The following is a 24,636-nucleotide window of genomic DNA, read 5'->3' as shown; positions in this document are numbered from 1 at the left end:
TGTCATGGTCAGAAATGTTGGACAAATAGCAAAGACATGTGTCACTTTGTCCCTGGCGGCCTGATGGTGAAATTCCCAGCCCCTTTTCCTGGGTTTGAGGAGAGTAATCAAGGACACAATGGATTTGTGTGCTAAGGAAACACTCCATAGCTGGCATCGAGTCTCTTAACCGTGCAAGGACTTTGGCGGGAGCCCACTCCAGGAAGCTCTAATGTGACTCAAATCAGAATGGCTGTCCTCTTGGCTCTGAATGTTAAGGTGGAGCAAGAGTTCAAGGTCAGGGTCAGGAAGTAGCGGATGGAGCAAGCACAAGGTATTCCTGTGGACTTGAGAGATTTATACTCCTGCTGTCAGTTGCTAGAGGGATGAAAAGGGGCTCCGCCTTTCTTAGAATCATGGCCAGTGTTTGTCAAACAGGAGTGTTTCAGTGAGCCGTGGACCACACACCTTAAAAAACAAACTCCACTTTATTAAACCCATGTGTTTGTGAATAGACAAAACTAGATTCATATAACCACCCACATATTCTGTCAAATGAAACTGCTCCAGTGACCCAGCAGACAGCTTTCCGTAATAATACGCCTTTGTATACTGCATTGTGCTTTTTTCAAGAATGTGTCCAGGCTTTGTTTTACTAGCTCCCCTCTTGTGACATACTCTGTGAAAGCAGACATGGTTCCCATTTACCAAATGAGAAAATGGGCGCAAGCAGAATCCTTCTCTTGAAATCATTTTGTCCCTGAAAGTCACCATCAGGGATAGTTGCTATATCCACAAACTTAAAATGCTACAATTATGTGAATCTCAGATTTTTTTTTAATTCCTTTTTCATATGCTCGTAGAGAAGGGCAAGCCAAGGCTTTAAAATCACTGTGTCCCATTTGTGTTTTATACAGACCTGCCTTCCACTCAGGATCCTGGCAGGAGCGAAAGGAACATGTGAACAACTTTGGGGTGAAGGTTAACTTCTCTTATAACATAGATGTCTCGGTGGGGGGAACCTGGTTAGTCAGAAACTTAGATGCTGAGTTACATGATGCAACCCACAAACATTCTGGCAAGGATCCTTGCTGGTCTGAAGACAAAGGTTGTCTCTGTCGCCTTTCAATTTGTTAGCTGTCTTCACGAGTGGTCAGAGAGCTTTAGCTCAATAGGCAGTGAAGGCAGACCCTGGGCTTAGCCAGCGCTCTGTGTTAGCTCTGCTCGGCAGTGCATTACAAAGGCTTTCTATGTATCTATATATATTTTTTAATTTTATTGTTGTAATATTTATATAACAAACCATTTGACGTATTAACCATTTTAAAGTGTACATTTCAGTGACGTTCCTAACATTCACCATGTGCAGCTATCACCACACCCCATTTCCATTTGATTTTCATCACCCAAACAGACACTCTGTACCCATTCAACCATAACTCCCCATTTTCCGCTCTCCTCAGCCCCTATAACTACTAATAAACTTCGGTCTGTATCCATTTGCCTATTCCAGATATTCAGTATAAATCATACAATATTTGTCTCATTGGGACTGACTGACTTCACTCAGCATGATGTCTTCAAGTTTTATCCCTGTTATAGCGTGTATCAGGACTTAATCTTTATGGCTGAATAGTATTCTATCTCTTTATCTGTCGATGGACACTTGGGTTGTTTCCACTTTTTTACCAGAGTTCTTCAGGAGCATAGAGGCCTAGAGAGTGGGCTGTTCGGTCAGACAGATGTGAATTTCAAAAACCAGCTTGATCACTTGGTCCAAATAAATAAATAAAAGAACTAAACTCATTGCCATAGAGTCAATTCTGACTCATGGCAACCCCACGTGTTACAGAGTAGAACTGCCCCCATAGGGTTCCCAAGGAGTGACTGGTGGCTTCCAACTGCCAACCTTTTGGTTAGCAGCCAAGCTCTTAACCACTGTGCCACCAGGGCTCCATAGATGAGCACAAACTATTTTTGCACATGACTTAATCTGGCCGAGCCTTACTTTCTCTTTTGTAAAACAGCTAACCCACAGCATTGCTGTTAGGAATTAGTGAGATAATTTACACAAACATGTATTCTTGGCAGATAGTAAGACTTCAGAGAAGGGTGGCCAATAATCCCCGCACCGTGGGTACTCACCACTTCATAGATGAGGCATCAGAGTTGCCAGAGGTCTAACAACTTGCCTAGACTTCACGACTAGCCAGTGTGAAAACCAAGATGCAAACTGAGGTCTTCTAACTTGAAAATCTCTTCTTCCTGCTACACTGAATTCCCACTTCTTCAGATCTGGAAATCTACGTAATTCTGCCTTGAGGGGATTAGCTTCTCTGTCCTTCACCCACACCTAGCTGCCACCCTGCTTAAATGCTCACCAGCTTTCTCCCAACTCCCCACTGAGAGGAATTGGCCTGGGGACCTCCACACAAGGCCAATGTTTTTTCTGCAAAAGCCAGTCCCTCTTTTAGAGAAAATAAAGCAGTTTGAGAAAAGTAACAAAAGCTGCATTTGTGTATTTTGCTTTATGGAGCTGAAAATATCTAGTAAATTGATCCAGTGGGAGTAATAAATACACATTACTTTATCTTGTTCTTCATGTCCTATACCCCTGAGCCTTGATAGAACAACACCACTTAATAGACTTAAAAAAGAGTAATTACACTCATTGGTTGTGTGATTTTTTCAGCCCTCCCAGCCCTGCCTGACCTTCTAATTTAGCTCACCGTGTCTAACTAATACATTTAAATTCATCTTTTATGAAGCATGTATAGTACAGAATTGACTTCGGAGCCTTTTTCAAGCTGTCCTCCCAGGTTTCCAATCTGGTTATTAGTAAGGAGAATGGGCTCCGTGCATCTCTAGTCTCTGTAGCTTTGCACGTATATAGATAGTGCATATACATGGCTCAGAGCATTTTTTGTCCTCTATGAAACAAAATAAAAAGTATTTATTACATTTTTTACTTTAAAGCTTTTATACATCCTAGCATTATTTACAACTAAACACGCAGGCAACAGATGCAAGTGTTTTTAAAATGATTATTGTTAATGTTTCTGCTTGTCAGAAGTGCTTAAATTTTCCTGCACTTTGTCTAAAAACTTAGTAGTGTTGCCTTTTAAGAACAACACATTTAGAAGATCTTGCAAGTCAGATCTGCAAACACTGCTGACAGTTTGTGATGAATGATATTGCAAAATTTGCAAGATGTTTGTCATTTCGCACAGTCGACATATTAAGGAACAGATTAAGAAATGCGAACCCCCTATGGAAAACAACCATCCCAAACAAACCTCAACGAAACCTTGAACCCAGAGAGCGCACCGGAACCTCTCACCCGAGTTTTCGCTCCCAACTTCCCACTCAGCCAGCGGAACCCAATTGTTCTCAGTGCATTTTCTCTCACCATATGGTCTCCTCATTACCATACACTAAGAGTCCATATGGGAAACTTGTGAAATGAACTGTATTCATTTTAACTGCCAGATGAGCAGCCTTTTGCTTTGCAAGCTTAGCTTAAGTCATCTGCTGTCTTCGTGTTGTTATGGCAACACGGCACCAATAAAAAATTCTAATCTACTGTAAGTGATCACAGTATTTTAAGTGCTTGCCTATAACTGCCCTCAAAGGGGGAGAGGGAGGAGGGGTTATATTTGTCCAAGGAGCAAAGGGTTGCTGTTCGTTCCAGCAGGTGTCATTGAGGAAGCTGTTGAGACAAGGGGTGGGGAACTCATGGGGCTGTGTGGTAGATATGGATTGTAGAGAGGCTGGATTATAGAGGGATTGAATTGTAAAAAAAAAAAAAAAAAATTACTTTTGAGTCTATTCTGACCCATACCGACCCTATAGGACAGAGTAGAATTGCCACATAGGGTTTTCAAGGAGTGGCTGGTGGATTTGAACGGCCAGCCTTTTGGTTAGCAGCTGAGCTCTTAACCACTGCACCACCAGGGCTCCAATTGGATTGTAGAGGAGTGGATCACAGGGGGGATAGGTTGTAAGGGGACTGGGTTGAAGGGGGATGGATTGTAGGGGGCATGGGTCATTAGGGAAATGGATTATAGGGGTTTTAGATTATAGAGGGGTCAGATCGTAGAGGGGATGAATTCTAAGGGGAATGGATTGTAGGAGACTGGGTAGTAGGGGGTCTGGGTTATAGTGGGATGAATCGTTGGGGTCTGGGTTATAGGGAGATGGATTGTAGGGGACAGGATTGTAGGAGGGATCAGTTGTAGGGGAGGATGGACTATGGAGGATGGGCTGTAGGGAGGATAGGTTTTGGGGGGATGAATGGGATTGTAGGAGGATGGATTATAGGCGGATTGTATTGTAGGGGGATAAATTACAGACCCTTTGAGTAGATCTAAAAAAATCACTGAATGTCAAAAACCATAGTTGATCTGGCAGACATATTACCACAATGGTGCTGTGCATCCCACCGTGAAAAAACTCAAGGAGCTGAACTACAGAGGCAGCAAACCCTGATGGTCGCTTCCCCTTCATTGGCACGCGAAAATCTCAGTCTCCATGAAGCTGCTCTTCCTGTACACGGGAATTAGTCATTTCAAACACCATACTAATTAAGAGTGCCTTAAAGTAATGGAAGTAGGCAGCAACATCCTTAAATATAAATCATTTTCACCTCCACAGGCCACATGATATGTTGCATCTCTGTCGCTCTGTCTGTATTGAAAGTGAATGTTTATAGTCTCAGTTCATCAGTTCACATTAGCCTCATGCTGAATATTTAAACACAGAACAATTTGAACACACCACGAAGGAAGACAGTGACTGCACTTTCATTTGGAACAGCAAGGGCTCATCTAATAATAATTTAGTAAATCAGCCATTTAGTGGCTCAGTTGTGCACTGCATTGTGCCAAGTATTATTCAGTTCAACTGTACACTTGCAAAATTGAAATTCAGGCTCTAGTCTCAGGCACTATTTTTGCTCAATGGAGAGATGAGACCCAAAATCGCCCTCCCCAAAGAGCTCTGGTGTTTACTGATTTATCATAAATACAGAAAAACAGAGCTGGGGCAAAATAAAACTGGAGTCGGCTGTATACGATGTATGCTAATTATGCTTTTATTGTTTTAGTCTTTATGCAAAGACTATCACTAATTCAAAACCTGCAGTTGCATCAGTGAAAATACAAATAAGAAATCTTTGCATAACCACATTGCCTGTGAGCAGGGAAGGGCATGACTAAGTTTCAAAAAGATAAAGAAAATCCCTACATCTTTATCTTCCGTGCTGTGGCACTGGCCGCGTGCTCTCTCAGATTTGTTTATTGTTTTAATTTAAGGAAACTCTATTAACGTTATGTCCAGAAACAAAACTGACCTTACTCAAACAAAAGCACAAACGAAAGCAAGATTTATGGTATATACAACTCTTGGGAAAAACGCACGTGTCCAGGAAGCATTTTGTCTTTGCATTCTCTTGTCAAAAACACAAACCGTGGAATGCTGTTTACTCCCTTCTCCCCTACAGCTGCCAGAGAACCTACAAGGAAATTTCATCTCCCTGTTTTGGTAATTTACTCATCTTAGGGGGTTGGTTGTTATTGTTGTGTGCTGCCAAGTCAATTACCAACTCATAGCGACCCCACGTGACAGAGTAGAACCGTCCCATAGGGTTTTCTAGGCTGTAATCTGTCTTGGAAGAAGTACAACCGGAAAGTTCCTTAGAAGGAAGGATGGCGAGACTGTGTCTTACGTACTCTGGACATGTTGTCAGGAGAGATCACTCCCTGGAGAAGGACATCATGCTTGGTAGAGAGTCAACAGAAAACAGGAAGATCCTCAATGAGATGGATTAACACAGTGGCTGCAACAATAGGCTCGAGCATCACAATGATTGTAAGGACGGTGCAGAAGTGGGCAGTGTTTCCTTCTGTGGTACATGGGGTCGCTATGAGTCAGGACCAACCCAACGACACTTAACTACAACGACCTTTACTGGAGCAGATCATGAGGCCTTTCTCCTGTGGCATCACCGAGTGGCTTTGAATCACCACCTGTGGGTTAGCAGCCAAGTGCTTAACCATTGTATCATCAGGGCTCCTTAGGGGGCTGGTTTCCACCTCTCAGATGCTTCTTTTATCTTGGAAGTTTAGCCTTAGATCTATGCATCCCCTGGAATTGTAGGCAGAAACGTGTGTGTATGTGGGTGTGTGTGTCATGAGTTTGCACATGCACATATGCACGCAAGTAGTTTTTCTTGTGAGAAGGGCATTACCCCCACCAGGAAAAAAAAAAAAACCCATTGCCGTTGAGTTGATTCTGACTCATAGTGACCCTATAGGACAGAGTAGAACTGCCCCAAAGGGTTTCCAAGGAGTGGCTGGCAGATTTGAACTGTTGACCTTTTGGTTAGCAGCCAAGCTCTTAACAACCACACCACCAACACCCTACTTAGCTTTGTTGAAAGGTTCGTGACTCTCCACAAGTCATAATTCTCTTTTCTTTAGATTATTTTATCATGAACTGATTTATTTTGCAGTAAGTTATTCTGCTCGTCATTGATGTGTCATGTCTATTTTATGGATGGAGAAACTGAGGCTCAAAGAGGTCAAGTAAACTGCTCAATTGTATGCAGCTAGTAAACAGAGGCTTTCTACCTCACTGTACTTCCTCAACATTAGTCCCATCAGCATCTTTTACACTTTTGCAAATAAGATGGTATCTCAGGGAGGCATACAATACATGTTGGCTGTAAAAATGCATATAACCTGCCAAAGTTTCCTGGAAAATAAGTGGAGATTTTCAATATGATTTTTAGCTGTTGCTTGATAAACACTAAATATGTCAGGTGCCATACTAAAGACTCCATGCGTTATCTCATTTAGCCACTGGAGCAGTACTGATATTAATCTGGTTTTACAGACAGGGAAACAGAGGCAGGCATTTACACTGCTCATAAATGGTGGAGCATGGATTTGGGCCAAGTCTATTGGACTCTAGAGCCAATAACCCTAAGCTCTGCCTCCAGAATTAAGCAAAAGGAGTTTTAAGAACAAAGGCAATTTTGCAAACCCATTTTAAAATCCCTCAAGCTTGGCGTGGGAGGCGGGTAGCGGTGGCATAGACTGAGGTTAGCTCACAAATGGCTGAGGTAGGAGAAAGTGGCAGCAAGAATTTAAAACACCACACACACAAAATCTTGGAGATTATTCTTTTTCTCTTTAGTTGCAGAGTCCTTGTGGTAGGACTGTAATAATAGCTACTCCAAGAGCTGAGTTCTGGAACTCTTTTAAGGTTTTTTTTTTTTTTTTTTTTGGTATTGAGCCCTTGATGAATGAGATTAAGTTTAACCTTCTTTGTATCACACCCCATGTACAGGGGCATTGACTATAATTACTCATGAGTTCAAGGAGAAGTAACAGGAGGAACAAGGGAAATTCATTTCTACCTTCCCAATCATCTAACCACCCTTTTCTTATAGGCTGAAACCCTTAGGAACAGAGACTCCAGGAGGTCTTGAACCTCATTCACTGTTTTCAGCCCTGAGTAACACTTCAATTAACCATTGGAGTGATAAGTACCCAGCCCCAGCCGTCTCGAGGCAGTGGATTTTAATTGCAGTTTTACTCAGGACCATCTGTAAAACCTGGGGAATCATCATTCACAGATACCGCTCATCTGGAGGTACATATAATAAATGATGATGTTCAACAATTTAAGAACAAAAGCAAATTGTATCTCTGACTCACTTAAATATCCTTAAAGTTCCAGCATGGGCACATGTCACTTACTGAACTTAACTACATGTGCTTGTCCCAAAGCATAAATGTATACATGCATTTGTACACACACAAAGAGCCCTGGTGGCACAGCAATTAAGTACTCAGCTGTTTAGGTTGGCAGTCCGAACCCACCCAGCAACTCTGCAGGAGACTACCTGTTGATCAGCTTCTGTAAAGATTACAGCTAAGAAAATCCCATGGGACAGTTCTACTCTGTCACATGGGGTTGCTATGAGTTGAAATCAACTCTATGGTACCTAGTAACAGTAACAACAACAACAACAACACACACACCAAACACACATATATACACGTATGTATATATGACAAATAAATATCTTTGTTTATTCAGTGGTACTTTTTCCTTCAAGCTAGATACTTAATCTGCCTTGCTGTGGGGAAAGGGGAGCTACAGGCAAAAGGCAAAGAAAAACAGAAGTAGTTAATTTTTAGCTTTTGTGTTCCTAAGGGCCCAGGCCTTGGCGACTTAAAGGAGATTTAAAAGATTTTCAAGGATAATTTTGACTCTAGGCAGTTTTTGTTTCATGTGCTGACTTTACAACCTACCCCTGAAAAAGACACCTCTCTTTAAGCAGAGACTTTTATCCTGATCAGAAAGTTGATTTCCAAGGCCACTCAGCAGGACCTAACCCGGAGCCTTGGCCTTAAAGCAGTACAGTGAATTGGAATCAGAAGAGCTGACCAGAGGTTAGCAAGTTCAGCTCTGTACCTCCAAGCAGGTCAGCCTCACAAGGGTGCAGACACCATTTTTCACTGTATTTGTGGCGGGAAGCACCCCAGGCTCCCATTCACCAATTACCATGACACCATTTAGAAGCGAATGCTAGGAGACCAAAAAAGAGGGGGAAAGCCATTGTCATAACTCTTCTCAGGAATACCTGGTTTCACAATTTATACTTAACTGCTGACACTCGAAAAGTCGAACATTTTGGCAAAATGAATCAAGCTGTAATGTTTCTTTTATGAGATCCCCTTGCAGGAAAGGAAGGCTTGGCACCTCGTGGAGACCAAGCTTAGTTATCCATCATAGTAAAGTCAGCTGTCCTAGTCAGCTTCTCAGAGGTCACACGATCGAACCAACAGCTCTTACAACTATATTATTGCTTACAGAACAGTAATTGAGGCACCAGATAAAAATTACCTGGTCTAATAGGCAGCGAACAATTTTGACTCAATAAAATTATAAGCCAAATCATTCATTTCATAACACTCTGGCTAATTTATTTGTTGACCTTTTAATATCTATAGCTCTTCAGTGGTATTAACTGCAACTCAGACAAAATGTCTTGTTCATTTCACTTCCATTGATTTTTTTTTTTCCATTGAGGCAATAACAACTGCTTCAAAACAGCCTTTTTCTTTCCACTGTAAAAGTCAGTCATGTAAGTTAGTATGTCTTACGTTGATATAGCTGTGTTAGCATACAACCTACTTTAATTTCGTATGATCCAGAAGATTCCTATGCTATGTATGAAATAAAGGCAAAGCTACCTGGTGTGACTCCAGCCATGGCTGGGTGAGGATCTATAATAATTGTTTGAGAAGTAAGAGGGCTGTCATCTAACCTGAGCATAAAATCAACTTTAAGATTAGATGAGTTTCAGAAGTACCCCCCTTCATTTTCTCTGCACTAGCATGCTTTTGATGCCTTGGCCTCTTATGGTAATAACAGTAGAGCCTTTTCAAAATATTTTATTTCTTTGTTTCTGCAAATTTCTGCAGATTTTGATTGTGGCTTCAATATTTTTCTTTAAAGAATCTGAGCAAGGCACATGTGCTAGAATATTCTGTACGGTAGTCACAGCTGAAGCTGAAGCTCCTTATGTAATAAAATACGATGAAGTTTTTAGAATATAGGGTTGTAAAATGTAATTGTTACATATTTGGCATTTTATGCCTCCCTAGAAATAATTGCTTGCTACCTCTACCTCATCTATGTTCCCCCTTTCCACTTCAATGTAGTCTAAAGTGGTCCTTAGTCATAATGAGAATGCCCCTTTCAACAGAAACATATATAATTGTATCCATGCTAAAGTATAAGTGACTCTTCTCAGTCATAGGGCTTATGAATAAATGGTGTTTAAAATATGACACTAAAGGCTTCTAATGATCTGCGGTAAGCTCTATTTTGAGAAGTTCGTATTACCAGAAAAATGAAAAATTTGAGGAATGTCTCTGAGGATCGGAAACTAAACAGTATTCAAATGTTATTTTGGTTTATTTTACTCCTTCCCTCACTGCCCTCATTATACTGGTGTTTTAGAATACAAAGTCTGCCATTGTGGAATTTTCCATTTGGCTAAATAAACACAAAGGAAGTTGGGCTATAGAACAAGCCTCCACAGAAATGTATCTCAGGACAACTAGTATTTATTGCATCGTACTTTCAGCTCTGTGGGAAATGGGCTACAAGAAATGTCCAATCAATTTTTTGGGCTTTCCAATCAGGAATGTCTTCCAGACTTTCAGAAGCAAGAGGAGAAAGAACCAGGGCTTAAAGGCTAGTGGGCTGAAAGGACTATTCAGAATCTGCATTTAAACTGAATTTCTGGGCCCTTTTTTTTTTTTTTGAGTAAACTCCTGAAGGAGGAGGTGAATGAACTCAATGCTGATTCCATTGATAGGTACTTATCATCTCTAAATCAGGACTGATTCTGCCACTCCACTTCGTTTTATGTTGCTGATGTTTGTCTTGAATCCCCTGATGAGACAAAGTAGATTGGTGATAAATGGGTGTCAGGGAAATTTGCAGTGACAGACAACTCATGTGCTTCTTTCTCAGGCATCACCCAAGTCAACTTGACTTTGATAACTGATGCTTGTAGTTTAACTTCTGTTTTCCTCCATAACTCTCAAAAAATTATTTCCCAGTTGGGAAAACATGAAGCCCCAAACTCAGATTGTCCTCCCGAATTACTGAAATATTTGTGGGCCTTAATTCTATGAGGGTGTTCCAAGAGTCCCAAAATCTGATTCCGAACCTTAAGAGTTAATGTTTTATTGGTAAGTGAATACCCACTCGGCACTAAGAGCTGGCCTGCAAGTGGTATGAAAGAAAGAAAGCTCAGGCCCTGTCTCCTGGTCATCTAGGTTCAAGGTAACCAAAACACTGAATTGGGTTTATAAGTGGTCCCAGCACTGGACAATTAGATAACTTTCTCCCTGGAAGAAGAAATATGGCCAATGAATATGAATTTATTTGCTACACATTTGAGGTCAGATACTAAAGAGAAGACTCCCATGGAAGGTGGAATAATCCTCAGTGATTTTACTGTCATGAAACAGAAGGAAAGATGAGGGGCCTGTTTGCATAGTAGAAGTGATATGCCTGTTTCCCTAGGCGGCTTTCTTGGGAAAGAAAGGCAGAGACCTAAGTGTTTCTAAGGGCCTAAGAGTACAGTTAATAAAAGGCTGATATACATCAAGACCAACCTCATGTTGCTAGCAGCTTATAACTTGAGATAATGTCTGTACCAGACATGATTCATTATATTAATCACAAAATTAAAGTGTAAGCACAAGCCAGCAGGAGTGAAAGAGCAAATGCATTAAAAAAAAAAAAAAAGTGGCATTAAAAAAACCCACAGTGATCAAAACTTGACCTTTGGGAATTTATATATTGGATTAAAAAAAGTCTGGAGCCAAATGGAACACCAAATTTAAGTCATTTGCTTTTACAAGCCATGCAAAATATATGACTTTGTCATTTCATACATATAAATTAAGCATGCACTTTTAAAAATCAGTAACTGTATCTTAGAATAAACCCTTCAACAAGAATTTCTCAAGGCGTGTGGTATGCTGAACCCTGTGCTGGGAGTTTAGAGAAGGAGATTAAGATACATGCATGGCTTCAAAGAATCTACAGCCGAGTTGTGGAGTGTTGAGACTAACGTGCCTCAGATTAAAGCAGAATTATCTGACAATACCTACTTCTGTGCTCTGGTAGGCGGTACAGACAGCACTGTTTTCAGAGGGATGAGAGAGATTAGGAGCTGGGGTATCAGGAAAAAATGGCATTAGTGTGGGTAAAATAGCGTTATACTCAAGGGTTCAGGTTCTGTTGTCTAACAGGTATACTTGCTCAGCCACTTGTCAGCTGTCTGAACTTGGGGAGAGTCGGCTAACCTGTTTGAGTCTTAGTTTCTTCACTGGTCACATGGTGATATGAATAGTACCTTAAGAGACTCTCTGTGAGATTGAATGAGTTCATGTTGCACAGTTCCAGGCACGTGGGAAGCTTTTAATACCTGGCAGCTATCTTTTATTATTTTTATATCACCATCACTACTACCTTCATGACCAGGCTTATACGGATAGGATGGCTTTGTAAATGGTCACAGATTGAAGCCGGCATTCTAATTAAAGGGAAAGCAAAAGGAATGAAGGTATGGAGATAGGAAGGAGCCAAAAGTTTTACTTCTAGGGTAAGGAGAACTTTACTGAACCAGAATAGAAAGCAGTTGTTCAGATATGTACGGAGAGAAGATAAAGACGATAGAGTGAGATGATGGGGGAAATTTTTTGTAACCTATTTTAACTTGAGAAGGAGCCTTGGTGGCCCAACTGTTCAGTGCTTGGCTGCTAACTGAAAGGCTGGTGGTTCAAACCTACCCAGTAGCTCCACAGGCAAAAGACCTGGCAATCTGCTTCTATAGAGATTAAAAACCAAAAAATCAAACCTGTCACTGTCGAGTCTATTCCAACTCATAACGACCCTATAGGACAGAGTAGAACTGCCCCATAGGATTTCCAAGGAGCTGCTTGATTTGAACTGCCAACCTTTTGGTTAGCAGCCGAGGCCTGACCCACTGTGCCACCAGGGCTCCAAAACACTTTGCAGACCAAATATCCCTGGAGGTGCAAGAGTTAAGCACTCGGCTCTTTCAAACCCACGCAGTTGCTCTGAAGGAGAAAGACCTAGCAATCTGCTCTCATAAAGATTAAACCAAACCCGACATGTTGCCATAAATTTCGACTCAGTGATCCTACAGGACAGAGCAGAACTGCCCCATAGGGTTTTCAAGGAGCAACTGGTGAATTTGAACTGCTGACCTTTTGGTTTGCAGCTGAGCTCCTAACCACTGTGCAACCTCCATGAAGATTACAGCCTAGAAAGCCCTATGGGGGCTGTTCTACTCTGTCACAGGGGGTTGCTATGAATCAAAATCGACTCAATGGCACTCAACAACACCAACATAACTTGAGATGATGTCTGTACCCGTGTAGCTTTGTGCTGTAGAAAGGTCCTGAAGAGTGATATCATTATGTAACTACTACGGAAACAAGAAGCTAAAAAATGATTTGCTAATTGATTGACTTGCAACTTAGAAAGTAAAGGTGACTTTTCTCCCTGTATTTGTAACCCATTCAGTTTCTTATAGTGGTTCCAAACTGTAAGTGAAACCTACAACAATTACACTTGAGCTATTTCTAGGAACCTCAGTCCTCCTTGAGTATCCCAGTGTTCCTATGGGCTTGTAATAGATTCAGGGTAGCCTTAGCCACTTCTTTCTCTTCAGACTCTCACTTACATAATCATCAGCTGATGGTCATGGCAAGACAGTAAGGTTAGGCTTTCATCGTAAGAATAAATAGAGTGGTGAAAAGTGGTTGTTTTTTAAGGAGAAAACGTTTTCTGTTTCTTTAAGAGAGAAGAAATCTAAGGCCATGAAAAGAAAAATGGCATCTGCCTTAGTCATCTAGTGCTGCTATAACAGAAATACCAAAAGTGGATGGCTTTAACAAAGAGAAATTTATTTCCTCACAGTAAAGTAGGCTAAAAGTCCAAATTCAGGGCGTCAGCTCCAGGGGGAAGGCTTTCTCTCTCTGTGGGCTCTGGAGGAAGGTCCTTGTTCTCAATCTTCCCATGGTTGAGGAGCTTCCCAGGCACAGCAACCCCGTGTCCAAAGGGTGCGCTCTGCTCCTGGTGCTGCTTTCTTGGTGATATGAGGTCCCCAACTTTCTGCTTGCTTCCCTTTTATCTCTTGAGAAGTAAAAGGTGGTGCAGGCCACACCCCAGGAAAACTCCCTTTACCTTGGATCAGGGAGGTGACCTGAGTGAGGGTGGCGTTACAAACCCAGCCTCTCAACATGAAATTACAATCACGAAATGGAGGACAACCACACAATACTGGGCATCGTGGCCTAACCAAGTTGATAGACATATTTTTGGGGGGACATAATTCAATCCATGACAGTCCGACTCAGGATGTAGATTGGAGAGCGAGTATTAGCTTTGTAAGGAGATTCTGGGACTTTTCAATGTTTAGGATATTAGTATTTGTCTTTTCAACTCCCAAATGGAATATATTTTTTTAATCCAAAGATGGGATTAATTATCTTGGAAGAGTCTAATCTCTACCCTCATGTTTTGAACTGTGAACAGGGGGACGTTTTAAACATTATGAAAAGAAGAGAAAATCTCTCCTGACAAATAAGTGCCTTGAAAAATTCGACATTAGTACTAGCCAAGTGCTCTTTCTTTTCAGAAATATTAAAATTGCATATTAGGATGGAAGGATTTTTATACTATGCGCCTTCCTAATGCCACAAAAAATAAGACTTTAGGAACAATTTCAGAGACAAAAGATTATATGAAATATCCAGCTCTTCCCCTTATGGGAAATTTCTTTTTTAACATCCCAGGCGCAATCATTTCCTAATATGAAATTACAGATTTTTCAAATTACCATATAAAACTGCAAAAAAATTACACTTGTGACCATGGAAGAGATAGCACACACTATCAATTTGATTTTAAAAGACATACATCTTTTATATTACCTGTCATTTTTATAATGCCTTTTACAAATTTAATCAATACATTTTAACATTCTATATACTTTAAGTGCAATATACAATAAATATTCAAGTTTCATTTTAAACATGCTTTGGCCTTTAAATTGTTAAAACTGCAGTGCCCTTTCAATCTACTTACATAATGTCATAAAATATACATTTCAAGGTAAATGAAGTCAGTTACTTCAATTTAGTCCCTCAAACTGGTAGTAAATGAGAGGTTAACACTATGGTGCCAAACCCATTATTGAGTAAATTTAGCACCTTGGACAGCTCTGTAAAATCTTTATTGCTTTCCTGACCTGCTCGTCATGTTCTGTCTGTGTGTTCAGTGGCTCTCAGCTCTGATTGAAAGGCAATATATTAGATCCCCAACACAAACACGCTTGGGGGCTAGTTCACTGGGAGCATAATGACATGGAGGTGAGAGCAATTTTCTGGTCACCGAAATCCAAGCACATTGCAGGTCCATTGCACTAACTCATAGAGGACTTAGAAATTTCCTTTCTCCTTCCCATTTGCAGAAATAACTAATAGAAGCAGAATCACATTGCCAAGCTGAACCAAATTGGGTTTTCCCTTAAACCTCAATGTTGATCCTGCAATGAAGGCCATTTTTAAATGGGCTGCATATCATTGATGGGTATAGTTTCCAGGACAAACAATTCAGGTTCACTCTCCTCCAGACCATGGGCCTGAACTGAGGCTGTGTTGATGACCCACCTAGGAAAATATATCGAATGGAAAAACATGCCCAGCATCATGGAGCAAAGAAGATTGCTACTTTAGAAAAGAAGAGTCCCATAGTTCATTTTCAAAGGATTCAGTGGTGACAAGAGCTCTGGGTATTGAAATAAGGAGAAAAAGAAACAAGTATTCTGTCATTGAAAAAATTTCATCGCCAAAAATACATGGCACTCAAATATATAGCATACCCTGACAGTTGGAATTTTTTCAGAGGTACTGAAACTTCAAAGATCTTGAAGTTTATTTTGAACTTCCCTTCTCCCTAGTTTTGTGAAATTAGTTAAAATTAGAAGCACTGCTCTCTATGTCCCCAATTATGGTGTTATAGGTGTAGAGTTCACAAGTCCACTGTCAGCTGCCTCCCATGATGCTTTTGACAAACAGGACAACTGTATTTTTTTCTTAAATGAAAAAAACAAAACAAAAAAAAAACTTTTTTGCCAACCCCAAACACTGACATAAATATTTATTTGAAGAAATAAATGAACATACACCCAGAGAAGTCAAATCTTAATAAATAAACTAATTTGATCCTGTTTTGTTTTAATCTTTCCTGAGAGCCAGATAAGTCCACGAGGTTTTACTGAAAGCAGCACAAGCTGAATCTGGCACCTATAATGTAGCCAGTTATTAACTGCTGTGGTCAGACAATACTGCCAACAAAAAAATGGTAAATTATCTTGTAGCGTGCATTAAAAAATAAAGAAATGATTTCAAATATATTTATTCAAACCCCATTGATTTTATAATGCCTTTTGCTCCCTCTGTGGAAAATAACTGAACTTACGGCAAGCATGAATGTTTATTGAGAACTCAAAACCCTCCTATCTCATTTTTGAATTTAGGACATTATATATGTCATAAGTAGTTACTGCAGTATGACAACTATTTTATCTTATATTATAGAGAATTTAAAATTGAAAAATGCTAATATGTATCTAAAAGCTTGTCATTTCCAGAGTTGTTCACGGATTTTTGAAGCGGCTATGGTGACAGCAAAATGAATGCAATTATATCCCTATTTTCTGATCAGCGTCTGCAGTCTATGAAAATTGAACAGCACGGCTTCTCTATGCAGAAATCTATTGTGTAAAATATTTAAAGTGTAAACTTCTTTCGAAAACTTTACCCACAGCAAAAATTGTAAACTTATCTACTTGCAAATCACTGCTGATCATCATACCATATCTACGGTTGGTTTTCTGGTAATTCTCCATTGTACATATACTGAGCGCAACTCTGCTTTCCTTTTTACACTCCTTATAAACGAATCTGCAGAAAATTCAGGCAGAATGAAGACAGGATGATTTCTTTGGGTTAGAATGAAAAAAAAATTACTACCACACACACCTTTGTAGAGTTAACCCTATCTTCTCAGAAGCAGATGTGCAAGTTAACTATGGAAGTCCACCACAATGAACCAAGGGAGATACTTTTTTCTTCAATTGAAATGAGCAGCAGAGCGTTTCTCTAGGATGAAACGGAATGAGCAACTAGGGAAAGTGACAAATAATATTGAAACAGCAAAGAATTCCTGTGAAAGAAACAGATTCTGCCAGTCATGAAAATTGGGCCTGAGGGGGCTTCCGGGAGCAGGCGAATCCTCTTGTCAGCGCCTTTGCTAGCAGTGCTTTGCTCCGTGCATGGGTTTATTATATACCAGCCTGGGATTGTGGCTCTGCCACACCAGGGAGATAAACAAAGGAAGTTTAGTGCTACATGTTTCTAGTAGCTGAAGATTGATTGGAAATCCCTGGAAAATGACCTGTCTGATAAGGTCATGGTTCCTGGAATAAGCAATTAAGTGCGAAATAAACACATCTTAGGGATTCATAACTTGCACTGAACGACATCGATTGGAGTAATCTGGTAAATGACCTTGGAATTGTATTCAGCAATAAACATATGAGTGCTTTATCGTGCCTATGGCGGACTATTGAGTGATGTATTTTATCTTGCAAGACCAATGATGCTCACCTTTTGACTCGATTAAGTGTGTATGTGAACAGAGATAAATTGGCGATTTAACGCCATTCTGGGGTTCCCCAAGCTACTGCCTTTGAAGCGGGTGCCTTGGCAAAGTATGGCCAGAGGGAACTGGGACGTGATCATGTGAAAAGATAGCAACAACCTGCCTTCACTCAGAGGCGTGTATGTACTTTTTCTTGACAGGAAGTAATACTCAAAAGGGCTGCAGACCTGGTGGAAGCGCTGTATGGGATGCCACACAACAACCAGGTGAGCAGGCAGGGTCTCTAACCTGCGCCTAACATGCTCACACATTCAACGGACGAGCTCAGATCCTTATTGCAATGAGAAAGTATGAAGAGTATAAAAACCACGCGCATGAGTTAAGAGGATAAGTGATTCAGATATAACATGTTGTAAAGCTATTCAATTATTCTCTCTTCTTTTGTAAATCTTTTATTGCCTTCCCCACTGAATCATTTCCTTACGAGAAAAGGTACTCCCTTTAAAACTCATCTTTAGTGGGAATGTACTTCATAATTGAACAAGGGAGTTACTGGTGCTTCGTTTTATTGCTTTCAGCTTTTCAAGCAAATTTAGGAGGAGAAAAAGGGCTTAATTTCTCTTAAAAGGTACAATGAGGACTGAATGCTATTGGCTGTTTCTATTTCACAGAGCATCTCCATGTCTATGATCTCAATTGCTTAGGAACTCATGGGTCTGACAAATCATTCGCTCCTTTTTCATGTTACCTGAGTCAGCATCCAGGGCACACAGTCCCACTCAACTCAGGGACACAGAGTCATCTACAACTTGTCCTCAAATTCAGCAGAGGAGATGAGTTGCAGTCAGTCTCTCTCGGTCTCTTTCTGTTTCTCCCTATCTCTGCAAACCCCAGAGTTCCTGTGTTATAGGTGAGGAGGAAAACCCCATGGTACTGTCCTATACTGGGAGGAAGTATACAAGGTAATGGGTTTTCAATGTCAGATGTATGGGGTTATGAATCCCAGCTCTGTCCTCAAATAGAAGAGGGTCCTTAGTGAGGTCTTTGCCTCTCTGGGCCTCAGTTCCCTCATTTGTGAGATGGGTATGATGATGATGAGGCTAACTTTGTGGGGGCAGGAGGGTTACAGAAGTTGATGGCGGTTGAAAGCATTGAAAGCCGTGAGTGCCGTGCCTGGCAGATAGTAAGCACTCGGGAAGTAGTGCCAGTGGCAGTATGATGGAGGCTAGCTAAAGGGAAGATTCCCTGTCCTTTTCAGGAAATTATTCTGAAGAGAGCGGCAGACATCGCAGAGGCCCTGTACAGCGTCCCCCGCAACCACAACCAGCTTCCGGCCCTTGCTAACACCTCCGTCCATGCGGGAATGATGGGTGTGAACTCCTTCAGTGGGCAACTGGCCGTGAATGTCTCCGAAGCATCACAAGCCACCAATCAGGGTCAGGAACCTGCTCTTCCTTTTCTTTCCCTTTCCCCTGTCTCTCCCAAACCTTGAGCTCCCTCCGTTTTATTTGGTATGCAACAATTTTCATTAAAAAAATATTTTATTTATAAGGAGAGAGATTCCTAGTTGGTGGGTATCAAATATTATTTTAGAATTTGGGATCTAGCTACCATACCTAGTACCCTGGCAGAGGGGGTAGAAAGGATGCATGCCTGCATTTAGCCATCTATACGTTTGACTTTTTGCCATAAACCATGAGTGACAGATCACAAAGAGGGTTGGAATTAAAGTTCTGAGGGGCCAAAGCACATCATTCTCACCCAGGGAATATAGAAACCTGTTAACTCCAGGGTACATCTCTTAGATTGGGATTTATTTCTGCTCCAAAATGATAATTTATAGGCCCTGGATTGCCACTTCTCACGGCCCTGCTAAGTATTTATGATCTCCTAAGAAATCTGTCTTTTGCTCGCTTCCCATTTTAATCACAGAGCTAGCACCACCAACCCACGCACATGAATCAGCCGACCCCTTCCCTCTGGGGTGCGGTAAGGGGACAGGAGACAGAGACCTCCCCTTCCCCAAGAGTCTGCCAGTTTTGCAATCCATCTGAACCCCTCTCTCCACCCCCGGTTTTACCCCCACTCCCTCAGGTTTCACTCGCAACTCAAGCAGCGTGTCACCACATGGGTACGTGCCGAGCACCACCCCTCAGCAGACCAACTATAACTCCGTCACCACGAGCATGAACGGATATGGCACTGCCGCCATGTCCAATTTGGGTGGCTCCCCAACTTTCCTCAACGGCTCAGCTGCCAACTCGCCCTATGCCAGTAAGTAGAGATATGTGTCCCGTGTTTCTGTGCGTTTTCACTAGAAGGGCTCGGCATCCTCCTGTGGGGCCCATTGCGTAGGTCTCCTCGGCCTAAGAGCCCCATCCTGCAAGACATGGGCCCAAGTGATGCTGCTAAAGGCACCACTCCCTCCCGTAGAACTTCTGCTCTCCCTTGCTGACTTTCCACCCCTAAAACGCTTCCTCACAGGCAGAACTTTGCTGCAACCAAAAGCAGCAGTATAGTGTAACTGCGAGAACTGAAGCTTGGAGTCAGATGGAGATGGGTTTGACTCCTGTTTCTAGTTACTAAGGAGTGGCCTTGGGCAAGTTCATCTCCTCTCCAGACCTCAGTTTTCTCATCTGTAAGATGGGGCTGAGAGTAGCATCCGCCGGTAGAGCTGTTTTGGGACTTAAATAAGGTAATGCATGTAATGGACTTTTCCTGATGTCTTTTCCATGAGAGGCATGTTCAATAAATCCGAATCATAATTCTAATGACGATAATGACAATAAAAAGTGCTGGTGGAATATAGTGTAGTAACAACAGTCTGAACCTTCACCTCTCTCCCTTTTGGAATATGACTTCTTTGATTTTTGTTACTCCTGAATTTTTTTTTTCCTTTGTGTTTGCTGTGTACTTAAAAAAATATGAAAAATTAAAAAAAACACATCTTGATTTTTTTCCGGAAACCTGGCAAGACTAAAAAAAAAAAAAGAAACCAGAAATGTTCCTCAGTGCCTTGTCCCTGTCCTAAAGGAGTTTAGCTTAAAGGGTTTTTTGATGCAGTGTTTAAGTGGCATCTGAACAACCGTAATGAATTGGCAGCTTTATATATGAAATGTCATGGGCCCCTGCCTACGAAATCTCTTGATCTCCCTCTGAGGAAGTTTTCGCAGATAACCTAGTTAGTTTTGGACAGCATGGATGACTGTTCTGATGTGTAAAATCTGGCCAAACTCTTAGCCATTTGTAGAAGTTATGATAAAAGACATGCTGGTAAGTGAAAGAATGTTCATGATATTTATACAAGAGCCTTGGATAAAAATACTAATAATTATGTAGTCTCTCATGGAGGATATGCGGAATGTGCTAATCCTTTGAAAGAGAAAAAAGGATTATTAGCTTTTAGGAGAAATTATTCCTAAAGAATATGCAGAGGCCTTGCCTACCGGGGTGAATCCTTCTACTTAGTGTGCACTAGATTCTATATTCCTGCTTTATTTGTTTGGAATCAGAAGCTTGTTGAACATTTAAAATCCCCTCCCGCCAAGTAACCTACATGCACTGTCTGCCCGAAAGTCAACATCTGGGGTCAGTTTCACATTAGATTATGATTCATCCAAGAATTGCTCCTCATAGATCTGTCACTTCAGCGTTTTCCAATCCACTCAATCAGAAAATGTTTCCATCATGACCTGAAAATTAAAAGGTGCCATTCTTAATTAAATCAATAAACTAATTGCTATATGGTAACAATTCAATTCAGGGGCTTGGTTTGCTCTGCTTTCCCAAGCCTGGGCAGACACCAAGTGACTTCAGCCTGAGACTGCATCTGTCAGACTGTGAAACTTCCAACATTTCATTTCCATTAATTGATTTCCTCAGTGCTCACAAATATAGTATTAAATTCTCAAATAGGCTCTCAGATGGGACGGTTTTATCTGCATAAATGCAAATAAAACAATAAACACAAAGCTCAGCTGATTTGAATTTTTGCCTCTGTAATATTTAATTATTCATAAACCGCTCATGTTGAAAAATTCCAAACAGAATAAAAAATAAAAGAAGACATTCCACCGGTGAACACGCTTTCTGGTGTGGTGGCTGATAACTAATAATGTTATAACAAATGGAGCTGCTTGACTATATTTCACCCCTTCCTCTGTTAACCACCCCCCCCCAAGCTCCCCACCTCTAAATACACATAATGATCGCATTTGCCAACGAGATTAATTGCTTTCCTCAGCGAACCAGCAGGATTTCAAGTCTACGAATATTTAAAAATCAAACCTCCGGTACATGAGTTTTGCAATTTAAATGGGTGTTATTATTGAGGGTATTTTTGCATTTACAAATCCTAAGAGATGTATAAAAATGCTGGCCTCATTAAAAAGAAAAAGTACAGTTTAGAGAATGTTTGTGAAAACTCTGAGAATGGCGGCTCTGGGTTCTGCTCCATAAAACATTCGGTGCTTTTGGATTATGTAGTGCTGGGGGCTGAGTACAAGGGGCCATTTCCCCCCTTACGGCAATTGCTGCATATGGCCCATTCGATTCTCACTTCCGTAACTTTCCAAAGCCAGTAGGCCAAGGATAAGGCCACCCAAACAGGGCTTTGGGCTCTGGTGGGCTCATGGGAAGGGGGCCTTTTCCCTGGAGATCCCTTTCCTTTGCAGGGTGGCGTAGTGGAATGAGCACTGAATTGGGGTTTGAATCCTAGCTTCACCACATCATTGCTGTGGGTCTTGAGCAAGTCATGAAACCATTTTCTGCAGCTCAGCTTGCTCAGTTTTCTCAGGTGTAAAAAGGGTGTAATAGATCCTGACTCTAGGTAGTCGTGCCAATGATATAGAATGAAACAGGTAGGAAGATGCTTGTAAATGATAAAGCAGCATGTAATGTTGAAACCCTGGTGGTGTAGTGGTTAAGTGGTATGGCTGCTAGCCAAAAGGTCAGCAGTTCAAATCCACCAGGCGCTCCTTGGAAACTCTGTGGGGCAGCTCTACTCTGTCCTGTGGGGTCGCTATGAGTCAGACCCGACTTGACAGCAATGGGTTTGGTTTTTTTTTTTTTTTGGAATATTTATTAAATAAAGTGAAAAATAATAAAGCAGAAGGAAGTGCCTAGAATTTTAATTAAGTGGCTAAAAATCATCGAACACTATGCATACTATTCTGTAGGAGATATAGAAATTAAAAGGCGAGTGTGTGAAAACACTAATCTCCAGTTTAGAGGGCTTAAATCTCCAGTTTAGAGGGCTTAAATCTCCAGTTTAGAGGGCTTAGTGCATGCAAAAGCATTGCCTCCTAAAATAAACAAGAGATTATTAGCCAGTACTCAAAGTTAAAGGAGTCCTTAGGTGGTACAAATGGTAAACGTGCTCGACTGCTAACTGAAAGGCTAGAGCCTCGGTCCACCCAGAGGTGCCTCAGAAGAAACACCTGGCAGGCTGCTTCCAAAAAATCAGCCATTGAAAACCCTGTGGAGCACATATCTACTCTGACACACATGGATTTGCCACGAGTCCCAGTCAACTCAATGGCAACTGGTTAACTCAAAGACGAAGGAGTATTGTGGTTGGTTAAGAGACCGTGCACCTACCAAACTCCGTCACGTCCCCATGCAGCTAGCTTCTCTCTTTCTGCATTGCCAGTGTTCTCCCGTCATTGATTATCCACATCGCTGCTTACACTAGACTGTGAGTATTTGAAAAAGGCTCCTGTCCTACCACTTACTAATTCATAAATATTTGTGTAAGGTTCCATGGGGGACAGAAAGAATTTGGAGCTTGGATTACAGGCCTCCATTTTCCAAAAATGCTTCAAGTGGCAGTGTATCCACCTAGCTTCCTACCAACCTTTATCTCCATTGTGGAGCCGTATAGCACGGTCATATCCTGAAGGATCTCATAGCGTAATACAGAGAATCAGGATGCGTGCGTGCGCACACACACATACACACATCTACTGGTACCTTAAGTTGGAGTCCTTCAACTCATCCTTCTTCTGTCTCCTTCCATCAGTGAGCTCACCCTCTCAAGCTGGCCTCTTTCTGTCTCTTCTATCCTCATCCCTTTGCTAGTAGTACCTTAGTTTAGGCCCTACCTAGAATGCTTCCCAAGTCCTCCTCTGAAGAAGCTTTTTCTGACCACCAGCACCACTTCCCTTCCCTGCCTCCACCCAGTTGGCCTCGTTCACCTTTGCCACTATTTTTCCTGCTCTGTCCTTTGTAAGACCCTTTCATACTTCTGTTTCCTGGCCTGGGGTGTCCCCAGTGCCTAACACGCCCAGCACATAGTAAACCAGTTGCTCCCAAGTAGATTCCAACTCATGGTGACTCCATGTGTATCAGAGTAGAACTGTGCCCTATAGGGCTTTCAATGGCTGATTTTTTGGAAGTAGATCACCAGGCCTTTTTTCTGAGGTACCTCTAAAAAGTGGGGCAAATGGTTAACATACTTGGCTACTAACTGAAAGGCACACAGTAGGCCCACTATAAACACCTAAAAGATCACCGGCAGTAAGATGTAGCACATACTGGTACCAGATGATGAAAGCAGACACTCTCCTGAGAGCTCAGGGCAGGCTCACATCAGAAAGGGGTCCTGAGCTAGGTGGCTGGGTCAGGGTGGGAGCTGAACTGCCCATCTCTGAATGCCAGGAGAGGCTCTGAGCTGACTTGTCCTTTCCCATTGCCCCTTTCAGTTGTGCCATCCAGCCCCACCATGGCCTCCTCCACAAGCCTCCCCTCTAACTGCAGCAGCTCCTCCGGCATCTTCTCCTTTTCACCAGCCAACATGGTATCCGCTGTGAAACAGAAGAGTGCTTTTGCGCCAGTCGTCAGACCCCAGACATCCCCTCCTCCCACCTGCACCAGCACCAATGGGAACAGCCTGCAAGGTAAGCCCCAGGCCCCACTCACCAATCTGGATCCAGTGCCCTGACCACTCCCTCCCAGGATCTGGAGCAACTGCAACACTGTGGCCAGAGCAGAGCTGCATGGGTCTGCCTGCTTCTGTCTGCCATCATCTCTTCTGCTCCTTTGTGTTCGCTCTCTCGCACCCTGGCCCCTAGCCCTGTGCCTCCTTCCTGTGCGAGAGTTGCCTGACCAGTCCTCTTTCCAGCTCCAGCAGTTCCGCTCACGGGAGAGGCATCTGCCCTCAAACACAGGCTTGTGAGTTGGTTGAGAATACTATTTCCACTTACTAATGCCACCGTTTCTCTTTTCTCCTCTCTCATTCCCTGTTGTCGCCATTATCAGACCAGTCTTTTGTGGACTCTAGCAAGTTCTCCACTGCAGGGTCTCTCCCGGGACTGGCCTTCTCCTGAAGTAGGTCACTAATCCTTCCCTTCCTGTTGCCTGCGT

At 41.9% G+C, this 24,636-nt stretch overlaps 1 protein-coding gene across 5 annotated transcripts in view; it reads left to right on the top strand.

The window, feature by feature from the left end:
* EBF1 (EBF transcription factor 1) overlaps positions 1–24,636 on the top strand; it is a 447,546-nt gene that overhangs the window by 411,804 nt on the left and 11,106 nt on the right. For all 5 annotated transcript variants that reach the window (XM_049874229.1, XM_049874228.1, XM_049874227.1 and 2 more), the window contains exons 12-15: positions 17,475–17,540; positions 18,533–18,710; positions 19,369–19,548; positions 23,976–24,170. In XM_049874229.1, the coding sequence (XP_049730186.1) occupies positions 17,475–17,540; positions 18,533–18,710; positions 19,369–19,548; positions 23,976–24,170 (619 nt within the window). The remainder of the gene's footprint in view (positions 1–17,474; positions 17,541–18,532; positions 18,711–19,368; positions 19,549–23,975; positions 24,171–24,636) is intronic.

Source organism: Elephas maximus, chromosome 2, assembly GCF_024166365.1.
Source record: "Elephas maximus indicus isolate mEleMax1 chromosome 2, mEleMax1 primary haplotype, whole genome shotgun sequence".
NCBI lineage: Eukaryota > Metazoa > Chordata > Mammalia > Proboscidea > Elephantidae > Elephas > Elephas maximus.
This window is presented reverse-complemented; position numbering and strand designations above follow the sequence as displayed.